General features: G+C 48.3%; 2 protein-coding genes across 2 annotated transcripts in view; one reads left to right on the top strand and one right to left on the bottom strand.

Annotated features, from left to right (window-relative positions):
* JADE2 (jade family PHD finger 2) overlaps nucleotides 1-18,139 on the top strand; it is a 444,935-nt gene that overhangs the window by 109,036 nt on the left and 317,760 nt on the right. The gene's annotated exons all lie outside the window — the stretch shown is intronic.
* Nucleotides 1,015-16,361, bottom strand: VDAC1 (voltage dependent anion channel 1). The gene is made up of 9 exons (XM_061351996.1): nucleotides 16,241-16,361; nucleotides 9,939-10,008; nucleotides 9,384-9,433; nucleotides 8,925-9,077; nucleotides 8,781-8,833; nucleotides 6,606-6,833; nucleotides 3,410-3,560; nucleotides 2,744-2,801; nucleotides 1,015-1,992 (listed from the first exon to the last, which is right to left on the bottom strand). The coding sequence occupies exons 2-9, from the start codon at nucleotides 10,003-10,005 to the stop codon at nucleotides 1,901-1,903; spliced, it is 852 nt and encodes a 283-aa protein (XP_061207980.1). The 5' UTR covers nucleotides 10,006-10,008; nucleotides 16,241-16,361; the 3' UTR covers nucleotides 1,015-1,900.

Raw genomic sequence — 18,139 nt, forward strand, 5'->3', positions numbered from 1 at the left:
CTGTCACTGGCAGATCCAGGCTCACGATGTCCTAATGCCATTGCCTCATGAGGCACATCCTCCTGTACCACAGCCCCTCGCCATCTGAGACTGCTTACACATAGAATAGTTCAGGTTGGAAAGGGCCTTAAGATCATCCAGTTCCAACCCCCCTGCCATGGGCAGGGACACCTCACACTAAACCATGGCACCCAAGGCCTCATTCAACCCGGCCTTGAACACTGCCAGGGATGGAGCATTCACAGCCTCCCTGGGCAACCCATTCCAGTGCCTCACCACCCTCACAGGAAAGAATTTCCTCCTTATACCCAATCTAAACTTCCCCTGTTTCAGTTTTAACCCATCACCCCTTGTCCTATCACTACAGTCCCTAATGAAGAGTCCCTCCCCAGTATCCCTATAGGCCCCCTTCAGATACTGGAAGCTGCTCTGAGGTCTCCACTCAGCCTTCTCTTCTCCAGTCTGAACAGCCCCAACTTTCTCAGCCTCCCTTCACACAGGAGATGCTGCAGCCCCTGATCATCCTCATGGCCTCCTCTGGACTTGTTCCAACAGATCCATGTCCTTTTTATGTTGAGGACACCAGAACTGCACACAGTGCTCCAGGTGAGGTCTCACGAGAGCAGAGCAGAGGGGCAGGATCACCTCCTTCGACCTGCTGGTCACGCTCCTTTTGATGCAGCCCATGAAATAAAGCCTTAATGAAAAGCCACTGAACTTTACCCCAACCGACAGCTGTTCGTTGCTCACACCTATTTCTACATAGATGAGTAATGCAACTTGGTGCATTCTGCAGTGAAAGATAAGTCACGTTATCTTGTTTTCCTCATGAGCTAAACGCATGTATGCAGTTGCCAGCACTCAGCAAGCACTAAGAATGTGGCTGTATCTAGAACTTAAACCTACTAACTATTCTGTGTGTGTGTGTGCTACAAAATAAACACTAAGATGGTGCCAGTCTGCTTCAGGAGCCAAGAATTAATATCAAAAGTGTTTTCACCATTAATACAAAAGTAAAAGGTGACATTTCAGTATTTATTCAAGTTGGGTTTGGGTTTGATATCCATTTTTAGTAGTGTCAAGTACAGCATTTTGGGGTCTAGTTCCACACAAAATGGAAGACTCTCTAAAAATGTACCCATTTAGTTGCTAAAAAAAAGTGGTAATAAAACAAAGCTCCATTTGAAATTCCGTGATGCAACAGCTATGTGATTGCAGTTACAAAGACTCTTCCCTGATTATGTCCCTGTCTTACAAGCTTGCCAGTCTGTGCAAGGGGAAGGAACCACAACACAGGACAGGGAGTATTGGCTGAGTCACATCAAACCTCCTCCGTGACGGACTTGCACAAGGTGGACAACCTAAAGCACCCTGGAGACAGCAGCAGGTGTGAGATGGCCAAAGAACACAAACCATTCCTGAAACACCTAGCTAAAAAAGGAGTAATTACAACCAAAAAAAATCCCTTTTTCAGACACGTTTGCACATTCCATCGTGAACTGAAACCTCAAGTGATGGGACATTTTGCTGACAGAATTAACAGTACCATATAGTGGTCTGAGATTCTTCACATCTCAGGTTTTATATCCTTTTATACTATTAACATATTCTTTGTGCAGTCAATACGTTAGTAAAGGTAATCAATGCCTTCCTACTTCCTATCGTGTGGCAGCTGACAGACATGATGGGCAGGAACATTCAAAAGGAAAAGCCTGGAATTAGGATTGGTTTTTATGCTTTTGTCTCCATGTCTTGAACAACATCATTTTTAAAGCTTAGCTGTCTTTAACCAGGACTAGCAGGACTGATACTGAGCAATACTTGCATCCCAGACAAACATTGAAAGGTACACTATATTCTGAAGGTAGCTATGCTGTAGTTTTGATTGTGGAATCACTCCTTACGCTTCAAATTCCAATCCTAGACCGAGTTTGTGTCCACCAGCGTTGACGTTCTTGCCATCCAACAAAGCTGACAATGTCAGTTTGATACCTGCGAAATAGAGAAAAGTGAGTGAAAAAGACAAGTTTTACAATCAGAATGAGCTTTATGTTCAATAAGTGCAGTGTCTGCATTACTGGGCAGCTGGGTTAAGGTAATTTGGCAGCTAGCCTTGTAAGGACCAGCATTTTGAAGCAATTTGCAGATAAGAAATCTTTATGAATTATGAAAGTTATAATAAACCACGGTGATAGATCCCTTTTATCATTCCAGGTAATTAAAGCTCGAAGGCAGTTTGCTGCCGGTCTGATTAATCTAATTTTAGAGTCCAGGACTATGAAAAATTGGGACCTTGATACATACCCACCTTTCTGAACCACTTTAAAATCTAGGGAGGAAAAGGCCCAAGCTCTGTCTACTGTAATATCTCATGTCCTTCTGCTCGGTATTGTGGCAGCAGATTTATTAGACTACATTAAACCAATTTCACAGCGGTAAGATTGCCCTCTTCCTGCACCAGAGGACCTTGAGAAAGTCACATTTTCAAGCAAAATAAACTCTGCAATAGGAAGCCTCTGAAAGTATTAAAAAGGCATTTACTTATCTGTGAAATACCTAACTGTAGATAACATTTTGCATCACCACAAAGGAGTGTGTGACTGGTAAGTGGCCTCTAGTAATTCTGCTGCCAACAGACATTCAACGTTAACAGAGGAGTCAGTAACATTTTGTGACAAAAACCTGATATTTCAAGATTAAAATATGACTTGATTGATTCTCAGTTTCTCCTGCATAGACTCACCTGGCTTTAAAGTCTGAGTGTATCCTAATCCGATCAGGCTGGAGTTGTTCACTTTAGCCTTAAAAGGAAAAAAAATACCACACGTAAATGATTTGGTGTCTTGCTTCAGAGTCCTTCCTGCTTGAAGACTGAGGAACACCTTTAAGGCAGGCACAGGATTTCATGTGTTAAATCACAAAAATAAATATATCTAGGATTATTTTTGCCATAACTTAAAGCTAAAATTTCAACAAGTCTACAGTCACTATGGGAAAACAATGTTTTATTAACATAGGTTTTGATTTTGTTCAAGAGTGACACAAAACCCCCTCAAATATGAGTAAACATTCTGCATCACTTCCGAGGCAAATCCTGTGCTTGTGCTCTCATGCTGCCAAAAGCAAGACAAATACATTTATGTGCCAGTTGTACATCATAGACCTGAATCAAACCCCTGCTTCCATCTCTGGCAGTGTTCAAGGACCAGGATGGATGGGGCTTGGAGCAACCTGCTCCAGTGGAAGATGCCCCTGCCTGTGGCAGAGGGTTGGGACTGGGTGAGCTTTAAGGTGCCTTCCAACCCAAACCAGTCTGGGATTCTGTGATTCCCCAACATAAAGGCTGTTTGCGTTTCCATTTTGAGAACCTATTTTCAAATGCTTATAAATGTACGTGCACAGCACTCACAGAAAAAGAGGCATCTGGGTCGATCTGGTACTTGGCTGCGATTCCAAAGCGAGTGTTGCTATTCCCAGCTGTCCAAGCAAGATTCACAGCAGTTTCCAGTTTATCATTCACCTTCTGGTAAATGGAGCCGCCAAATTCCGTTCCATCATTCCTGGAAGGAATGCATTAGCCCAGTTTTAAACTGCATCCCAAAACAATCATCTTTTTCTTTTCCCAGTAAGATCTATATTTGCAGAACACTCACATCTCATTTAATATCCCTGGAACAACTAAGATAGAGACATTAGGCCAGATTGGTTCTGAAGTTGTTTTTAGAGGCTTAAATTCACTGATGGTTACTCCATTTCAACAAACAACTTATAGCACTGAAGAAAAGCCATGGCAAACTATCAAAAACAGACAAGTGATGCCAGCTTCCAGTTTTCCCTTCTCTACATGGGAGTCTTTGTAGTAAAGAGAGGCCATGCCCCAGTCCCAGAGCCTGAGCAACCATCCTACAACTGCCTCTGTCACCAGACACAGATGGACTGTAGCAGAAGATGCCCTTTTAATGTCCAAGGCAAATGAACACCACTTGCTATAGTCCTTATGGTACATCTGTACCATAGATATCTCTAGAAATGAAACTATTATTACTTTGCAGGGAACACAATAGCTTTCAGCACTGCTATGGAGTAGCACAACTCCAGTTACTACTGCCACCAATGGTACCCAGGGAATAAAGTGTGGTAAATAAAATGCAAATCATTGGAGCATGCAGAGCATAAAAACAACAGCAAAAGGCTTCTAAAAGCCTTGCACTCCTTGTCAACCAGGCAGCAATTTCCATTTTCACTCATTTTCTTAAAAGAGGATACAAACATACTGCACAAAACGGGCTTTAAACCACAGGAAGGACTCTGCAAGTAAAATACAGTTATTTCTGAACGACGAAATAATCTGGTTCCAATTATTAAAGCATACCAAACCTTTAGTGATTAGAAAAAGGGGTAGATTTAGAACCTCTCCACTGTTACCCCTTTGGCCTGATGTTCCTTAGTTCTATAGATCATGCCCCATCCCTGGCAGTGCTCAAGGCCAGGTTGGACACAGGGGCTTGGAGCAAGCTGCTCCAGTGGAAGGGGTCCCTGCCCGTGGCAGGGGTTGGAGCTGGAGGAGCTTTAAGGTCCCTTCCAACCCAAACCAGGCTGGGATAACCCCTGACTAAACAGTAACGATAACACCTACTGAAAAGTTCAAGCAGTAGCAGCAGCCTTTTAAATTGTTAGAGCAATTCTTGCAGAAGAACACTACAATACTTACTTCAGATTAAGCCTGAAGCTCACATATAACTGCTTGTGCTTGGCTCTCAAGAAAAGGAGGGATTAAAAAGGACTGAGGAGAGCTGGTTACACAGGCAGATTTTTGTGCAAGGTTCCCACTCAGCTCTGTCTTGACCTGCAACATTAGGGGGGGGCGGTCTGAGCTAGGCTTAAAAAACGAGGAAAGTCATATGTAAAACTAGAAATTAGCCAGCCCTACCTCCCTTTAGTTATTATTTATTATTAAAAATGGTAATAGCTAAGCAAACAAACCTCCTTTTAATTCCAACAGTAATAACAGCACTTTGTAGATAAAAAAATAACAAACCAACCATTATCCCCCTGTGAAAATGAATGTATTAAATCACCATTAAGGACAGTAACTTCCTCAAGTCCCCAGCTGGGCTGTGGAACACCAGGAACAAAAGACAATGCTGCCAGCCCCTCTTAGTTATCAGCTCTGCCACAGCATCCCTGTGAAACACTGAGCTCTCCAGATACAACATTCGAGCAGGAGGGTGATGGAAGATCCATACACAAGTAACTTTTCCCGGGATTACAGAAAAGCTCTGGTATTTCAGAGCTGAAACACATCAAATACCCAACTAATATATTCATATCAATAAATATCTATTCATATCACATATTTATGGGCTTGCCCATCAATTGATAGAGTATGAATATGAAATAAACTCGGTGTCCCCCTGAAGAGGATTTATCATCCACATACAGTAACAGCAACCCAAGAGGAAGATGCTCAGGAATCCAAGAGCAGTACAGCTCCTGCTGCTCTTATAAAGTTATTTTCTGCTGTTGCTTTAACTCATAGTTACAGCGTTTTACATTAAAGGTCAATAACACAACGTTTTGAACCACTACAGTACAACAAAGTTAAAGTCATTGTGCTCGAAGGAATAACTGAATTACTGAGTGTGTGGGGGGGAACCCACATATTGTTCTGCTGCAAGTTTTCTGCCCACATCTTTGTGCTTTGGCAATCCTTCAAACACAGTCTGGGCTGTGAAGGTTCAATTGTTCTGTAAGGCAGTGAGAGCTTCCTAAACCAGACCTCTGCAAAGCAGCATGAAACAGAACAGAAAGCCTTTGAAGCAGCAGCTCCAGGAAGGCAGAACAGTTGCTCAGCCCCTGAACAGGAAGAGCCTGCAGTAGTTCTGCCACATGCAAACTATCCAATTACTCACGGGAATGGGAAAGGGGGGGCTGGGGAATGGATTAGGGATTGCCTAATCTTAAAAGAAAATGTCTTCTGCAGAGCATAAATTGCTTTTTTAACAGGAACAGGAGACAGAGAAATTAAGGTTTTCATGGATTTGGGTCCTGGTTCCTCACTGTTCCTGCATTCAGAAAGGCCAAATGCCTGTGTAAGTAGATTATTAGGAGTTATGATACTAAGCAAATGTTTACAACATATCCCTTCCAGTACTAAAACAAACCCAGGCCCTATCTCTTCCACGCACTCCCTCTTACCTGCTCTTGCTTGTTCTCTGGTTAACCCTTTCATCTACGCATCAAACCACCATTTTGTTTCATTTTGACATTGCTTTTATTTCACATTTCACAAAGAGTATTTTCATTACCCCCTGGCTTTATTATTGCACTAATAGGGTCAAATAACCCTTATCTGTTAGAAAGAGATGCTGGGTACTTGGGTGCTCAGTGAGTTCCAGTTCCTTCCATCATGCACTCCCTCCCCCACATAATTAAAAGGACAGTTAATGCAGCCACAAAATGCAGCTTGCCATCTTAAATACAGAACTCATTTCAAACCAACCATTCCTTCTTGCACCACGGCTCAAACTCCATCCCTTTCACTGTTCTAATAGGCAGCAAAATCCTTTCAAACTCCTTTTTCATGCCTCTCTGCCAATACTTACACGTTAGTATGAAGCTGGAACTCATCAGTCTTATAGCCAACAGCAAAGTTGCTCTGCGTTACTCTAGACTTCGTTGTCTCAAAGGTCATCTGGTAACCTGCCAGCCACCCCTCGTAGCCAACCACCAGGGCTCCACGTATTGAAGGACCAGCAATGTCGAAATCCATGTCGCAGCCAAGGTTGATGTGTTCCCTTTTGTACCCTGTCTTAACTTTAGCACTCTTCTTCCTGAAGAGAAAAGAACGTTATCTTTGACCAGGCACACTCACAGGGAGCAATTCCATCAGATCAGTTCCTTTAACGGAGTGTAATAGCTCTTGAAGACAAAGTATGAACCCCTGGAGAGCCACAGGATGCATCACCTTCCTACCTCTGCAGAACCCTAGTTCAAGATACAGGGGGTTAATTGCAGTCAAGCAATTAAATGCTGTGTGGTGCCCCACTGAGCACTGCTGGGCTGTGCCCTGAAATGAGACAGCACAAAAAGCCAGCTGGGAGATGACAAAACCAGATCCTCATCTCCAGCTCACTTGATGGCTTGGGAAGTTCGGTAGATGCAGGGAAGGGATGGGAGCTGCAGCAGTTTGCAGGTTTGCCACAGAAACCCCCCGCACAAATACAGTTTTTAGACAACCCCAGTGAGCTGGGGAATTGCATTTACTGAGACAAACATCAAGAAATCACTGCTTTGTCTCCAGCTTCTTGAGGGAACAGAATAGTGTTTTCTCAGGTGTCCTTAGGCTGGTTTACATCACAGATGCAAGCCCTCACAAGAGAGTTATGTCTAAGATATTCATTAAAGATCTTTTCCCCCTTCTCCTTTTACCTTACAGGTATCTTCTGTCCTTGACCAAATCTCCTCCTGAAATCTTCCTGGAAAAGTGGGGCTACATTGAGATTTCAAAGCAACCTTTCCCTTCGGGTAGCAAAACCAGTCTGCAAGAACTGTTCCCCTCCTGTACCTGACCCACACAGAGACTGCTCTCCGTTTTATTGGGAGTATTCCAGACTGAGGAATTCGTGTTTTGCAAGAGCAGACACAAGAGCAGCAGTGCCAGAAGCACTCAGCGTTAGCTCCTCTGCAACTGCTCTAAGTCAGCAGTACTTGTACCAGCGTCAGCAGGGACAGAGGCAAGCTAACACAGAGCACCCCTGAAAATGACTCGCACTGCTGGAAGACTCCTCGCAGCAGGAAGGAAGGGGGAGACACGATGCATCCCTGTCAACCCAATCCAGGTCACACCAGGGTTGAATCTCACTCCATTTATTCAAATTACAATAGGCCTCCCACAAGGCAATTGTTATGAATCAGACACTACAGTGTCTGAAGTGCTAGGAAATAGCTGTAGAGCTGCACATTGTCATTCTCAGACCAGGTTTTTCTATTTCTTTAAAACCCCTACCAGCTAAGAAATAATTAACACCCAACATTAGAGATTATTCTGGTTAACAAAGTCAAAAATACCTGCTTAATGTACAACTAGGAGTGGACTGGAAGCAGCTGGCAATGCAGGGCACTACAAGACAGGGTGCAACCTCCCTGTGCCTGTATCCCACAGCCTCAGTGCAGCGTGCTGCTCTGGGAAGCTCCTGCGCAGAGCGTTTTGACTTGCTCTCAGCACTGCTTGCAAAAAGATAATCATGGGAATGAAATAAACTAGCATCCAGATTCCAGCTGCTGCTTAATCCCTCTGGCCCAAATAAAACATGGCATCCAATGAGGAATACTCATCCACAACCACGCCGCAGCCAGCGGGAGCTCACATGATAATGCAGCTTGGGAGAAGAGCCCAGTTCCTGTGCTGACCTATTAGAGCCACAGCCAACTGGCTCCTGGAGCCTGTTCAGCCCTGAACTGACTTGTTTCATTCAGACAGCAGCTCAGCCTCTGACCCAGCCAGAAACAGGAGCACAAATAAACCCTTTCCCTCACACCCTGACTCAGGCTGTCATTTTCAAGTTACTGGCTGTAAAAGTTTGCTTGCTGTAGCTTCAGATTAAAAAAGGATTGTTAATGCTGAGATTTAGATCAGATGCACATGATTTCATCACACACAGGCTGACTGTTAACTGTCTCCATGTCTTAGGACAGAAGCAGTAAAGAGGCAAGACTATTCCAGAAAACTAAAGTTAAAAATGCCTTTTTGGGGTCACTTAAGCTTACTGGCTTCTTACCCAGTGTTAGGAGAGAAGGAGGAGTCAAAGGTCAGCTTCAGGCCACGTGCAAGCTGAACAGAAAAGAAATGCACTGGTTGGATTTATAATGAAGAGACGGGCGTAAGTGAACATGCAAACTGCAGCTTCTGAGCCAAACGTTACCTGGTCTTCAAGAGTAATCTCGGTGCCCAGTGTGTTGTCCGTGTTCCACTTCTCAGTGAACATCAGCCCGTATTCCACCCATCTGTATTTGGTTTCCAAACTGCCACTAACTTTGCTTGTTTCTGAGTTTGCTGAACCTGAGCTTGTGAATTCCTAAAAGGGAAAAGAAATACTTATGTGTATATAACATATACGTATATATTTGCAAAGATACAGATGCTTGCGCACAGGCAAATGCTTGTAGAACATTCATCACATTAACTGGGGGTATCATTCAATACTGCAGAGTTCTCAGAGGATCTAAGAACAGTTGCTAGGTATTAACATCAACACACCCCTGCCCCACAACAAGCTTCAGCGTCCGGGGGAGTGAGGAACGTGCATTTCCCTTTACAATGAAACACACAGTAACCACCAGAACACTGCAATGCTTTGATTTCAATGCGTCTCCAAACTCACCAGTCCATTTTCAGACTTTGTTTTCAAATCAAGTTTTATGAGCCCGAAACCTAGAAAACGAGTGAAAAACATGAATTATACAGATGATAATTGGAAAAGCATTTCTGGTTGGTTTCTTACAACTCCCTTCTAAATTGCCTGTGGATTATTAAAACAATACACCAAGGGCACAGTCAAACTGTGTTTTTATGAAGCAGATAATACAGCAGTGCTCACTTCAGATAGCACCTGATTAATCCTGCTCACCTCAGCAATGTAACTGGGACCAAACTGGGTGATAAAGTCCTCACTCATACTAAACAAACTACTGACATCTGTCATCCTGTTCATGAGACAAGGAGACAGTCAATGTTTTCTTTCAGGCCTATAGAGAACAGGCAGAATTCTGCTTAAAGAAGCTCCCCTCCCTTTCCAGCAAGGGCAGTGGAAGCGATGAGAGAAAATTCTCTGGCTTCTAATGGGAATTCCTGGAATACTTAGGAGAGAAGAGTGATAAAACCATAACATAGAGTGGGGGAGGCTGAGAAAGACCAAACTTCTTCTGGCTTTATTTACCATATCCCTTGGTGAACACATCCCTGGCGGATTTGCCCAGGTCAGCGTAAGCAGGTGGAACAGCCATCTTCTGCAGGGGACAGAAAGAGAAATTGCACCGTTCAGAAACATCCAATTCATTTGTGCAACATGAAACCTGAGGTCATTTCAGACAGTTTTATTTTCTACACCCCTCTATCGATTCAATACAGCCTGAAGAATGCAGCTGTAGCAAACAGAGCGATTCGATTCTGCTCATGAGCCAGGAGAAGCCACTGCCATGCATTTGCCATGAGGATGAGGATCATGTTGCAGAACAAATATGTATTTAAAAGAAAAGAGAACTTTGCCTTTGCAAAGAGCCAACTGCTGTTCTCTTATCAGTGTAACTACATGAATGAATGACTTTGTTCTTTAAAACCACCCCTCTGAAACATTTCTCCTCTTCCTTGCAGCAGATTTATGTGTTCTAATGCAAAGCAGGAGGACCTCAAGCCATGCACTCAGGAAGTCTAACCAGGACCAGTGTCCAGCATCAGGAGCATTACTTCCCCCTAATTCAGAGTAGCAAATAGACAACATTTATGTAGGAAAATGAACAAACAGTCATTCCCAACAGTGAGACACCACAGGGGCAGCTTTCTCCATCGTGTTTTGTTTGGTGGGATGCCCACAGTGCCACATCAGTCCTCACTTGCCCATCTTCAGCAGGCCCTGACCATTCTTAGTTCAGTTGTCTCCTGCCAGAGATAGGAACACATCCCATTTTCTCAGCCACTAAGAAAACTGTCTCATGTACGGAGGAGGAAATAGGATCCCAAGAGAACAAAGCAACCAAAGCTACTTACCAAAGTACAGTATTTTGCTTGGGGGAAGCAAAGTCAATCTGAAATCCTGGAATCCCAGACTGGTTTGGGTTGGAAGGGCCCTTAAAGCTCACCCAGCTCCAACCCCTGCCACAGGCAGGGACCCCTTCCACTGGAGCAGCTTGCTCCAAGCCCCTGTGTCCAACCTGGCCGTGAGCACTGCCAGGGATGGGGCAGCCACAGCTTCTCTGGGCACCCTGTGCCAGCGCCTCAGCACCCTCACAGGGAAGAGCTTCTGCCTAAGAGCTCAGCTCAGTCTCCCCTCGGGCAGGTTCAAGCCATTCCCCTTGGCCTGTCCCTACAGGCCCTTGTCCCAAGCCCCTCTCCAGCTTTCCTGCAGCCCCTTTAGGCACTGGAGCTGCTCTCAGGTCTCCCCTTCAGGAGCCTTCTCTTCTCCAGGCTGCCCCAGCCCAGCTCTCTCAGCCTGGCTCCAGAGCAGAGCTGCTCCAGCCCTCGCAGCAGCATCAAATGGTGCACACCTTCTGCCTTTATAGACAAGATTTCATCATTTTAAGAAAGCAAAGGAGGTGAATCATAAACCGGTCCTCTCGATACTGGATGTTGCGCTAAAATTCCACATTCCCAAACTTTCTGGTTATGCAAAAGTAGCAAGCAGTTTATTACACATGCATGGAAATGCTTAAAATAATCCCCTGTCAATCCTTACTCCTGACTCTTCAGAGGAACAGCAAACTATTCCTTTAAACCACAAGGAAAACAGCTGGCTCTGAACTGAAGGGATGTTCCCAAGGCTTCCTGGCTGCACTTGGACACAGCTCTCTGGGCAGGCACAGCACCCCACGAGTATCAGATCCGGAGCTTCAGCAGTCACTCACCGCCTCGAGCACTCCATCCAACAAGTTGCAGCCTGTTGAAGCAGGATATTGCTGCTGCCTAAATGAAGAATCCCTGTCCTAGAGGGAACAAAACAGATCTGGTGGCTAAATGAAAGCCAAGTCTTCCCAGAATGTAAATCAAGTAGGATACAAGGGTGGACACCTTGATGTGGCTTCAGTTGCAGAGACTATCTGGATGCATGTCATCTCTCTCCTGTTATAGTTCAGTAGTAAGATGCAGCCTCAAATACATAAGAGCTAAAGTTGAATAAAAAGAGGGGGAAAAAGGTATCCCATATTCCAAAGCAGTTTTAGCTGCCTATGTTAGGCCTAAATACCTCTCTAGTTTTTGTGTGAACATGAACTTGGGGATTCATTGTTCATACACAAACCCGGCCTTTAAATAAAACCCCATGCTCCCAAAAATCCCAAACCAAGCAGTAACAGATCTGTTTAAGTCATTCCTCTGCTCCTTGGTAAAGTCACTAGAAACTGGGTGCAATGCCCCGCTTGGAGACTGTAGCCTAGAGTCAGAGCTAAGGCAGCACTTAGGAGGGGGATGGAGCCATCCAGTTTGGGCTCTGTGTGTGCAGGAGATGTTTCTTCCCTGGCAGAGCAGCTCAGTCCCCTGAGAACCCTCTGATGGGTTCTTATTTCCATTTAGCATCATCAAAAATTAAGATGTCAGAAATCCCTTCTCCTCCCCAAGCCGACGAAGCCACCGGTGTCTGCACTGGACACAGCCAGGCTCTATGGGTGGCTGAGCTGCCCCGCTGCTGCAGCCCAGGCTGTGGCCATGAACACTGGGAGACAGCAAGATCTCCACTTAGGCAATTACTATAATTAGGGGGCAATACTGAAAGGCAAATCCCTGCAGGCTGTAAAGGCAAATCATGCAATGCACACAGAGCAAGGTGTTAGATCTGCTGAGCGTGGAAGCCACAAGGAGCCCTGTACCTGGTGGTTAACCTTGCTGCTGTCAGCAAGAACAGGAAGAATTGCTTCTGTTTGCCCTGGCTAATCAGGAGCCTCTTGTTTAACAGATGGAAACCAAAACTGATTACATCCTGTCGAGTGCAGGTTGGAAGACAAGCGTGCTTAGCAGGGATTCAGACTCTTAAAGGATCAAGGAATGGCTGTGGCCAAGTGCCCTTGCTTGTCACCAGTGGGATCCCAGCACGTTAACTCCAATTAGGTTAGGACTGAAATGAATTCACTGCTTTTATCCTTGTCCAACTGGGCAAATAGCTCAGTGCCCAGGTACCTCAACCCCTGTGCAGAGCAGGCCGAGTAGAATATATACAGGATGCTCTAAGTAGGAAAAGAGTTTCATCTTCTTGAGTAGGAAATGCTGTAGCACAAGTCACAACTGAAGGGAATGTAAAGTGAGGAGCCGGGTCCAAGTGCTGCTGCAAGCACCACCTCCAGGAGTGCCTCATTTGTAACTGCCATAGGGAGAAAAGAGGAATCTTCCTTCGGAGCTGCAGGATCCAGGAGCCAGCCCTAGTGAAGAGTTCATGGAAGACGAAGCAGCAGCTCCAGCAAGCCAAACCGGAGCACTTTCCAGTGTCACAGATGGCAAAGTGCTCACCCTGCAATTCAGTTCTGGGCAATTAAATCAAAATCAGCCCAACAGGGTGCCCTTGGCACATGCAAGGACTGACTGCAACCAAAGGAAATCTCTGCTTGGTAACTCTCCTGAGTGCCTCAGTTTAGGTTTCCCTCCACAGACGGATCAACCTCGTAATGGTTACAGGGGAGGGGAAGGAGCAATCTACAAATCTAAGCTGAGAATAAAATCCATGATAAGAATAAAACCTCCATGCAGACAGTGGGAACCTGTCAGATCCAAGGCGGAGAAAATAAAAAGGTTGGATTCAACCTTACTGTGGCCACATTTTTTGCTGATACATTTAAACTCATGCACCATTTCTCAATGGTGACAGCAGTTCTGAACACGTCAGCTCCCCGTCTCCACAAGCAGCACCCCTGAAGAGATGGTAACTGCAGAGCTGGCACGTAGCGGGTGCCAGGGACATGTCCCACCGGTGCTGAGCTGGGAGGCACAGACAGCATCGGGGTATGGACCAGGTACCGCCTGTCTGCAGGAGGGAGAAAGCACACGAGGGTCTCCTGCCTCAGGATAAGCAAATTCTTCCCTGTGAGGGTGCTGAGGCGCTGGCACAGGGTGCCCAGAGAAGCTGTGGCTGCCCCATCCCTGGCAGTGCTCAAGGCCAGGTTGGACACAGGGGCTTGGAGCAAGCTGCTCCAGTGGAAGGGGTCCCTGCCTGTGGCAGGGGTTGGAGCTGGAGGAGCTTTTAAGGTTTTTTCCAACCCAAACCAGGCTGGGATTTCTCATTTACCTCCTTCATTAAAGGAGAAATTATTCCTTGATATGAAGGAACTTTTAAGCCCCAGCCTGTGCAGTCATTTCCCAACCACCACAGCAATAAACAGACCACGAACGATGGTGCTTTTGCTCTCCAGCAGAACAGGGCCCAGCTCTCTCCAGGCTGGCTGAGTCACCAGCTCTCCATCCCAGATGTAGCAGCATGGTGCTGGCTCCACAGTTGGGGTTTATGATCCAGATCCTGAACCCATTCCAGTCACGACTCCAGTGTGCTCTGAATCAGGTTCAGAAGCCTGATTGTGCAGGGATTTAAAGCCACGCTTAACCATAAACGCATGAATAGTCAGGCTGAGGTCAAACATCAAGTCAGGCACACTCACAAGGAGCAGCCAGTGCAAGCACGTGATTTGGAAATACTCTGCATTATGGGACACAAACTTAACGCTTTCGCCCCAACCTGCTACTGCTCCAGCATCACATAATCCATGCACCATTACGAGCCAACACTGAAGCCTCTGGAGCCCACAGCTGCTTTCATGCAGGTATTAGGAACCTCTCCAACACCCGCAGGATCACAGCAGCCTGCCGCAGCTCCGCTTCTGAACCGCACGCGTGGTGGAGCAGAGCTGGGCTGTAAAGACTGGTTTATGCAGGATCTCTGCAGCCCAATAACCACGGGAGCAGAGAGGAGTTAAACCCCCTTAAAGCACTAAATATTATTATTTAGTCTATACTAACATTTATGGAATGAAAGAAAGAGCTGGCTCTTAATTGCATGGGTGTAAATGAAGACTGACAATGCTCCACAGCAACCCCTTATTAAACTATCACTTACAAGTGTCAGTTAGACAAAGCAGCTGTAGCTGTTGTAGTTACTGAAGCTGCAAGGGAGGAACAAAGAACCACATGCCTGATGTTCAATTAAGCCTCCAGGTTAACTATCTGCAGAGCAGGAGTTGCAGGGGCCCCGGCACAGCGCTCCAGGAGGGACATGTCCCTGCGGAACACCAGCACCGGATCAATGGGGATGACTAACTGAAACGGCATTTTGGCTTCCAGCACCATTTGTCAGCTCGCTGCCCTCACGCACAAGAGGAGCATCCACACAGCAGAGCTCAGGCTGCATCCCGGAGCTGTGGATGGGGTGATCTCGACCTGCAGCAGATGCCAAACGCAGGAAGGCCTGTGCTGTGCTTCCCAACTGCAGAGCATCAGGGCTGGGGACATCACTCCAGGTGCTATGGCAACCGACAGGATGTCCCGCATCCCATCACACCCCTCCCTGCAATACCCAAAACGTGGGCAGGAGGAAAAGCAGCTGAGCGTGGAGCAGCGTAAACCTTCAATGGAGAGTGGTGGGGAGGGACTATTCTGGGATGCTTTCCCCATAGAGCAAAAGCCCTTTTCTGAAGGAATCCTGACTGGATTCCATGGATGAAATGCCATGAGGCAGGTGATGATTCAACCACCCACTGCTGCCAACACCACAAACTGCAACGTGCTCCTGAGCCTCCGTAGGCCAGCGGGATCGCCATACGTATTCCCCAGGGACAGAGCCGTGGGGATGAGTCAGCTCCGCCTCGGTTTCAGGGAAGATTTGTTCCTCTCTTTCTTACAAATGCCCAAAGACCAACTGAGTCTGTCACCCTCCAGCAGGAGCTGCTGCCAGCGAGGGCTGTGACGAGGCAGAATGGAGGCGATGGCACCGCTGCACCCTGCACAGGAAAACCCAGTCCTCAACATTTATCAGGGAATGGTTTGTGTTGAAGGGACCTTAAAACTCCTCCAGTTCCAACCCCTGCCACAGGCAGGGACACCTTCCGCTAGAGCAGCTTGCTCCGAGCCCTTTCCAACCATTTTAAACTGACATTACCCCCCAGGCCATGTAAAGAGCAGCATGCTGAGGATAAGCACCATAACCGAAACAGCAACCAGCCTGGCCGCTCGGAGCGGGGCTGGGGCTTAGGGTGCGCGCCAGGCTCACTGCGTCCCCCTGCACAACGGCGCCCGTGGGGAGCGCCAGGCCGGGGCACCGCCACCTCTGCTCCTCGGGAACGCGCAATGGAGCCGCACCTGCGGCCGCGCTCCCCACGCACCCCGCGGCGCCGCCCGCCCCCCCCGTGACCCCATGGCCAGGGCCCGGCCTCCCCGGGGGCACCGCTCCGCTGCCGACCCCGCAGGCCCGGGCGCCCCGCGTTACGCAAGGACACGGTTAATGCAACCCAACACAACCCAACCCAACACAACCCAGCATCACCCCCCCGCTCCCACCGGGACCTCCCCGGCTCCCCCGTACCCGCTCCCGCCTCGGCCTCCTCGGCGGCGGCTCCCCCTGCCCGGCGCCTCCCGGGTCTGCGGCGGCGGCTGCGTGACGGCGGGCGGGGACGGCACCGGAGGGAGGGGACGGGGCGGGCGGCGGGGCGGGACCTGCGGCTGCAGCGGGACCGGGACCCGCGGAGGGAGGGTTTGGGCAGGGGGAATGGCTTGAACCTGCCCGAGGGGAGACTGAGCTGAGCTCTTAGGCAGAAGCTCTTCCCTGTGAGGGTGCTGAGGCGCTGGCACAGGGTGCCCAGAGAAGCTGTGGCTGCCCCATCCCTGGCAGTGCTCAAGGCCAGGTTGGACACAGGGGCTTGGAGCAAGCTGCTCCAGTGGAAGGGGTCCCTGCCTGTGGCAGGGGTTGGGACCAGATGAGCTTTAAGGTTTTCTCCAACCCAAACCAGGCTGGGATTCCATGATTCTAATTAAGTTACCACCACCCAGAGATAATTCAGTCCAAACTTCCCATCCAGTTAAAATTCCCATTCCCGGTATTCCTGAACCCCGAAGGGAGCAATCAGGAGAGAGTTTTGAGGCTGGTGATGCCGTGTGCGCTGGTGTCTGAAGGGGCTGCTGGAGGACAGCGAGCAGCAAACCTCCCTGCGCAGGGCCCAACACAGGGATGCTCCCGTTAGTTACAGAGCTTCCCACCTTCCACAGCTCCCACTCAGCCCCATGGATCAGCCCTCACACTCCCAGGGAAGCCGGGGCTGAGCCCAGAGCAAAGTTCCCGGTGACAACAGGTCCCACGTGGAGAGCTCCATTATCAGAGAGCAGCAGAGGCTGAACCGTGCTCGTTCAGGATGAGATAAACCCGCCCTTCGCTGCTGGAGGCTTCTGCAGAGCTCAGAGCATCACCCACAAGGCACACGGGAGAATCAGCCCACCCAGGGAACTGCTGCTGGTGTGGACCATCACCTTCTGGCCCAGCATCCAGGGGAGATGCGTGTTAGGCACAGAGCCCCCATCCATCGTTAGCTCTGATTTACTGCTTTCTCTTTCCTATACAACAAATCCTGTCCTACTCTCTCCGTCGCACAGTGGCAGTGGGTGGCAAGAGGCAGTTTCCTGCCTGTGCTCGTCCCATTCACACCTTTGCTGCCCCAGGAGCATCCCTCCAGAGAGATCCCGCTGTACACACACGGAGCGCTTAACTTCAAACCGGGGTTCAAGCTAAATGAGCCTTGCGAGGGTTGGATTTCCTGTTGCACACATACACATAAATGGTGTGTGGGGTGCAGCGAGACCTCAGGGATTTCATGGCATTCCTGGTGGGGTGGTAGAGGAGAAAGGGTTGCAGGTACCCACGTGCAGACCTTGGACACGCAGCCGTAGCAGCAAAGGCTGAAGTAATTGAGCCTGATCTCAGCTCCACACTGGAATAAAGCACACAGCCTTCCACCAGCATGGGAAACAAGAGGCCTTTTTCTGATCTGGAGAGTCCCTTCCAACCACAGGCGTTTTGGCCACCCTGAGAGCGTGGGTTTCATAACCGGAGCACGGGGCTGACGTGAGGGGGAAGTGCTGGCTTTGGGCAGCCTTTGAGCTCCCATGTGCCCTCCCTCCTGCCCTGCATGGGGCTTGTCGGAGCCTGCCCAGGGCTGACTTCGCTCGCTGCCCCATGGAAAGCCCAGCCCAGCAGAAGCAGCCTGGTGGCTTTGTGCAAGGGTGCACAGGGACAGGGCCCCAGCAGGGAGCAGGGCCACGGGACATCCCTCACCATCCCTTTGGCTCAGCCCCAGGGATCCCAAAGGGCAGCTCCTCAGTGTGCCCCTGACAGAGCACAGCCCCAGCTCTTCACCTCTGCAAAGGCAATCACACAGTGAATGTGCTTCACAGCACCTCCCTCCCCAG

The sequence above is a fragment of the Neopsephotus bourkii genome, unplaced genomic scaffold (genome assembly GCF_033783945.1).
Source record: "Neopsephotus bourkii isolate Nb327-2 ecotype Australia unplaced genomic scaffold, CSIRO-AGI_Nbou_v1 NB_620, whole genome shotgun sequence".
Lineage (NCBI taxonomy): Eukaryota > Metazoa > Chordata > Aves > Psittaciformes > Psittacidae > Neopsephotus > Neopsephotus bourkii.

What these genes read in the sequence shown, in the direction of transcription:
- VDAC1 (XM_061351996.1), bottom strand. Translation starts at nt 10,005, where the DNA reads ATGGCTGTTCCACCTGCTTACGCTGACCTGGGCAAATCCGCCAGGGAT. An exon ending in TGTGTTCACCAAGGGATATG is followed by an intron (nt 9,434 to 9,938) that starts GTAAATAAAGCC and finishes CTCGTTTTCTAG; the next exon opens with GTTTCGGGCTCATAAAACTT. An exon ending in TCCTTCTCTCCTAACACTGG is followed by an intron (nt 6,834 to 8,780) that starts GTAAGAAGCCAG and finishes TTTTCTCTTCAG; the next exon opens with GAAGAAGAGTGCTAAAGTTA.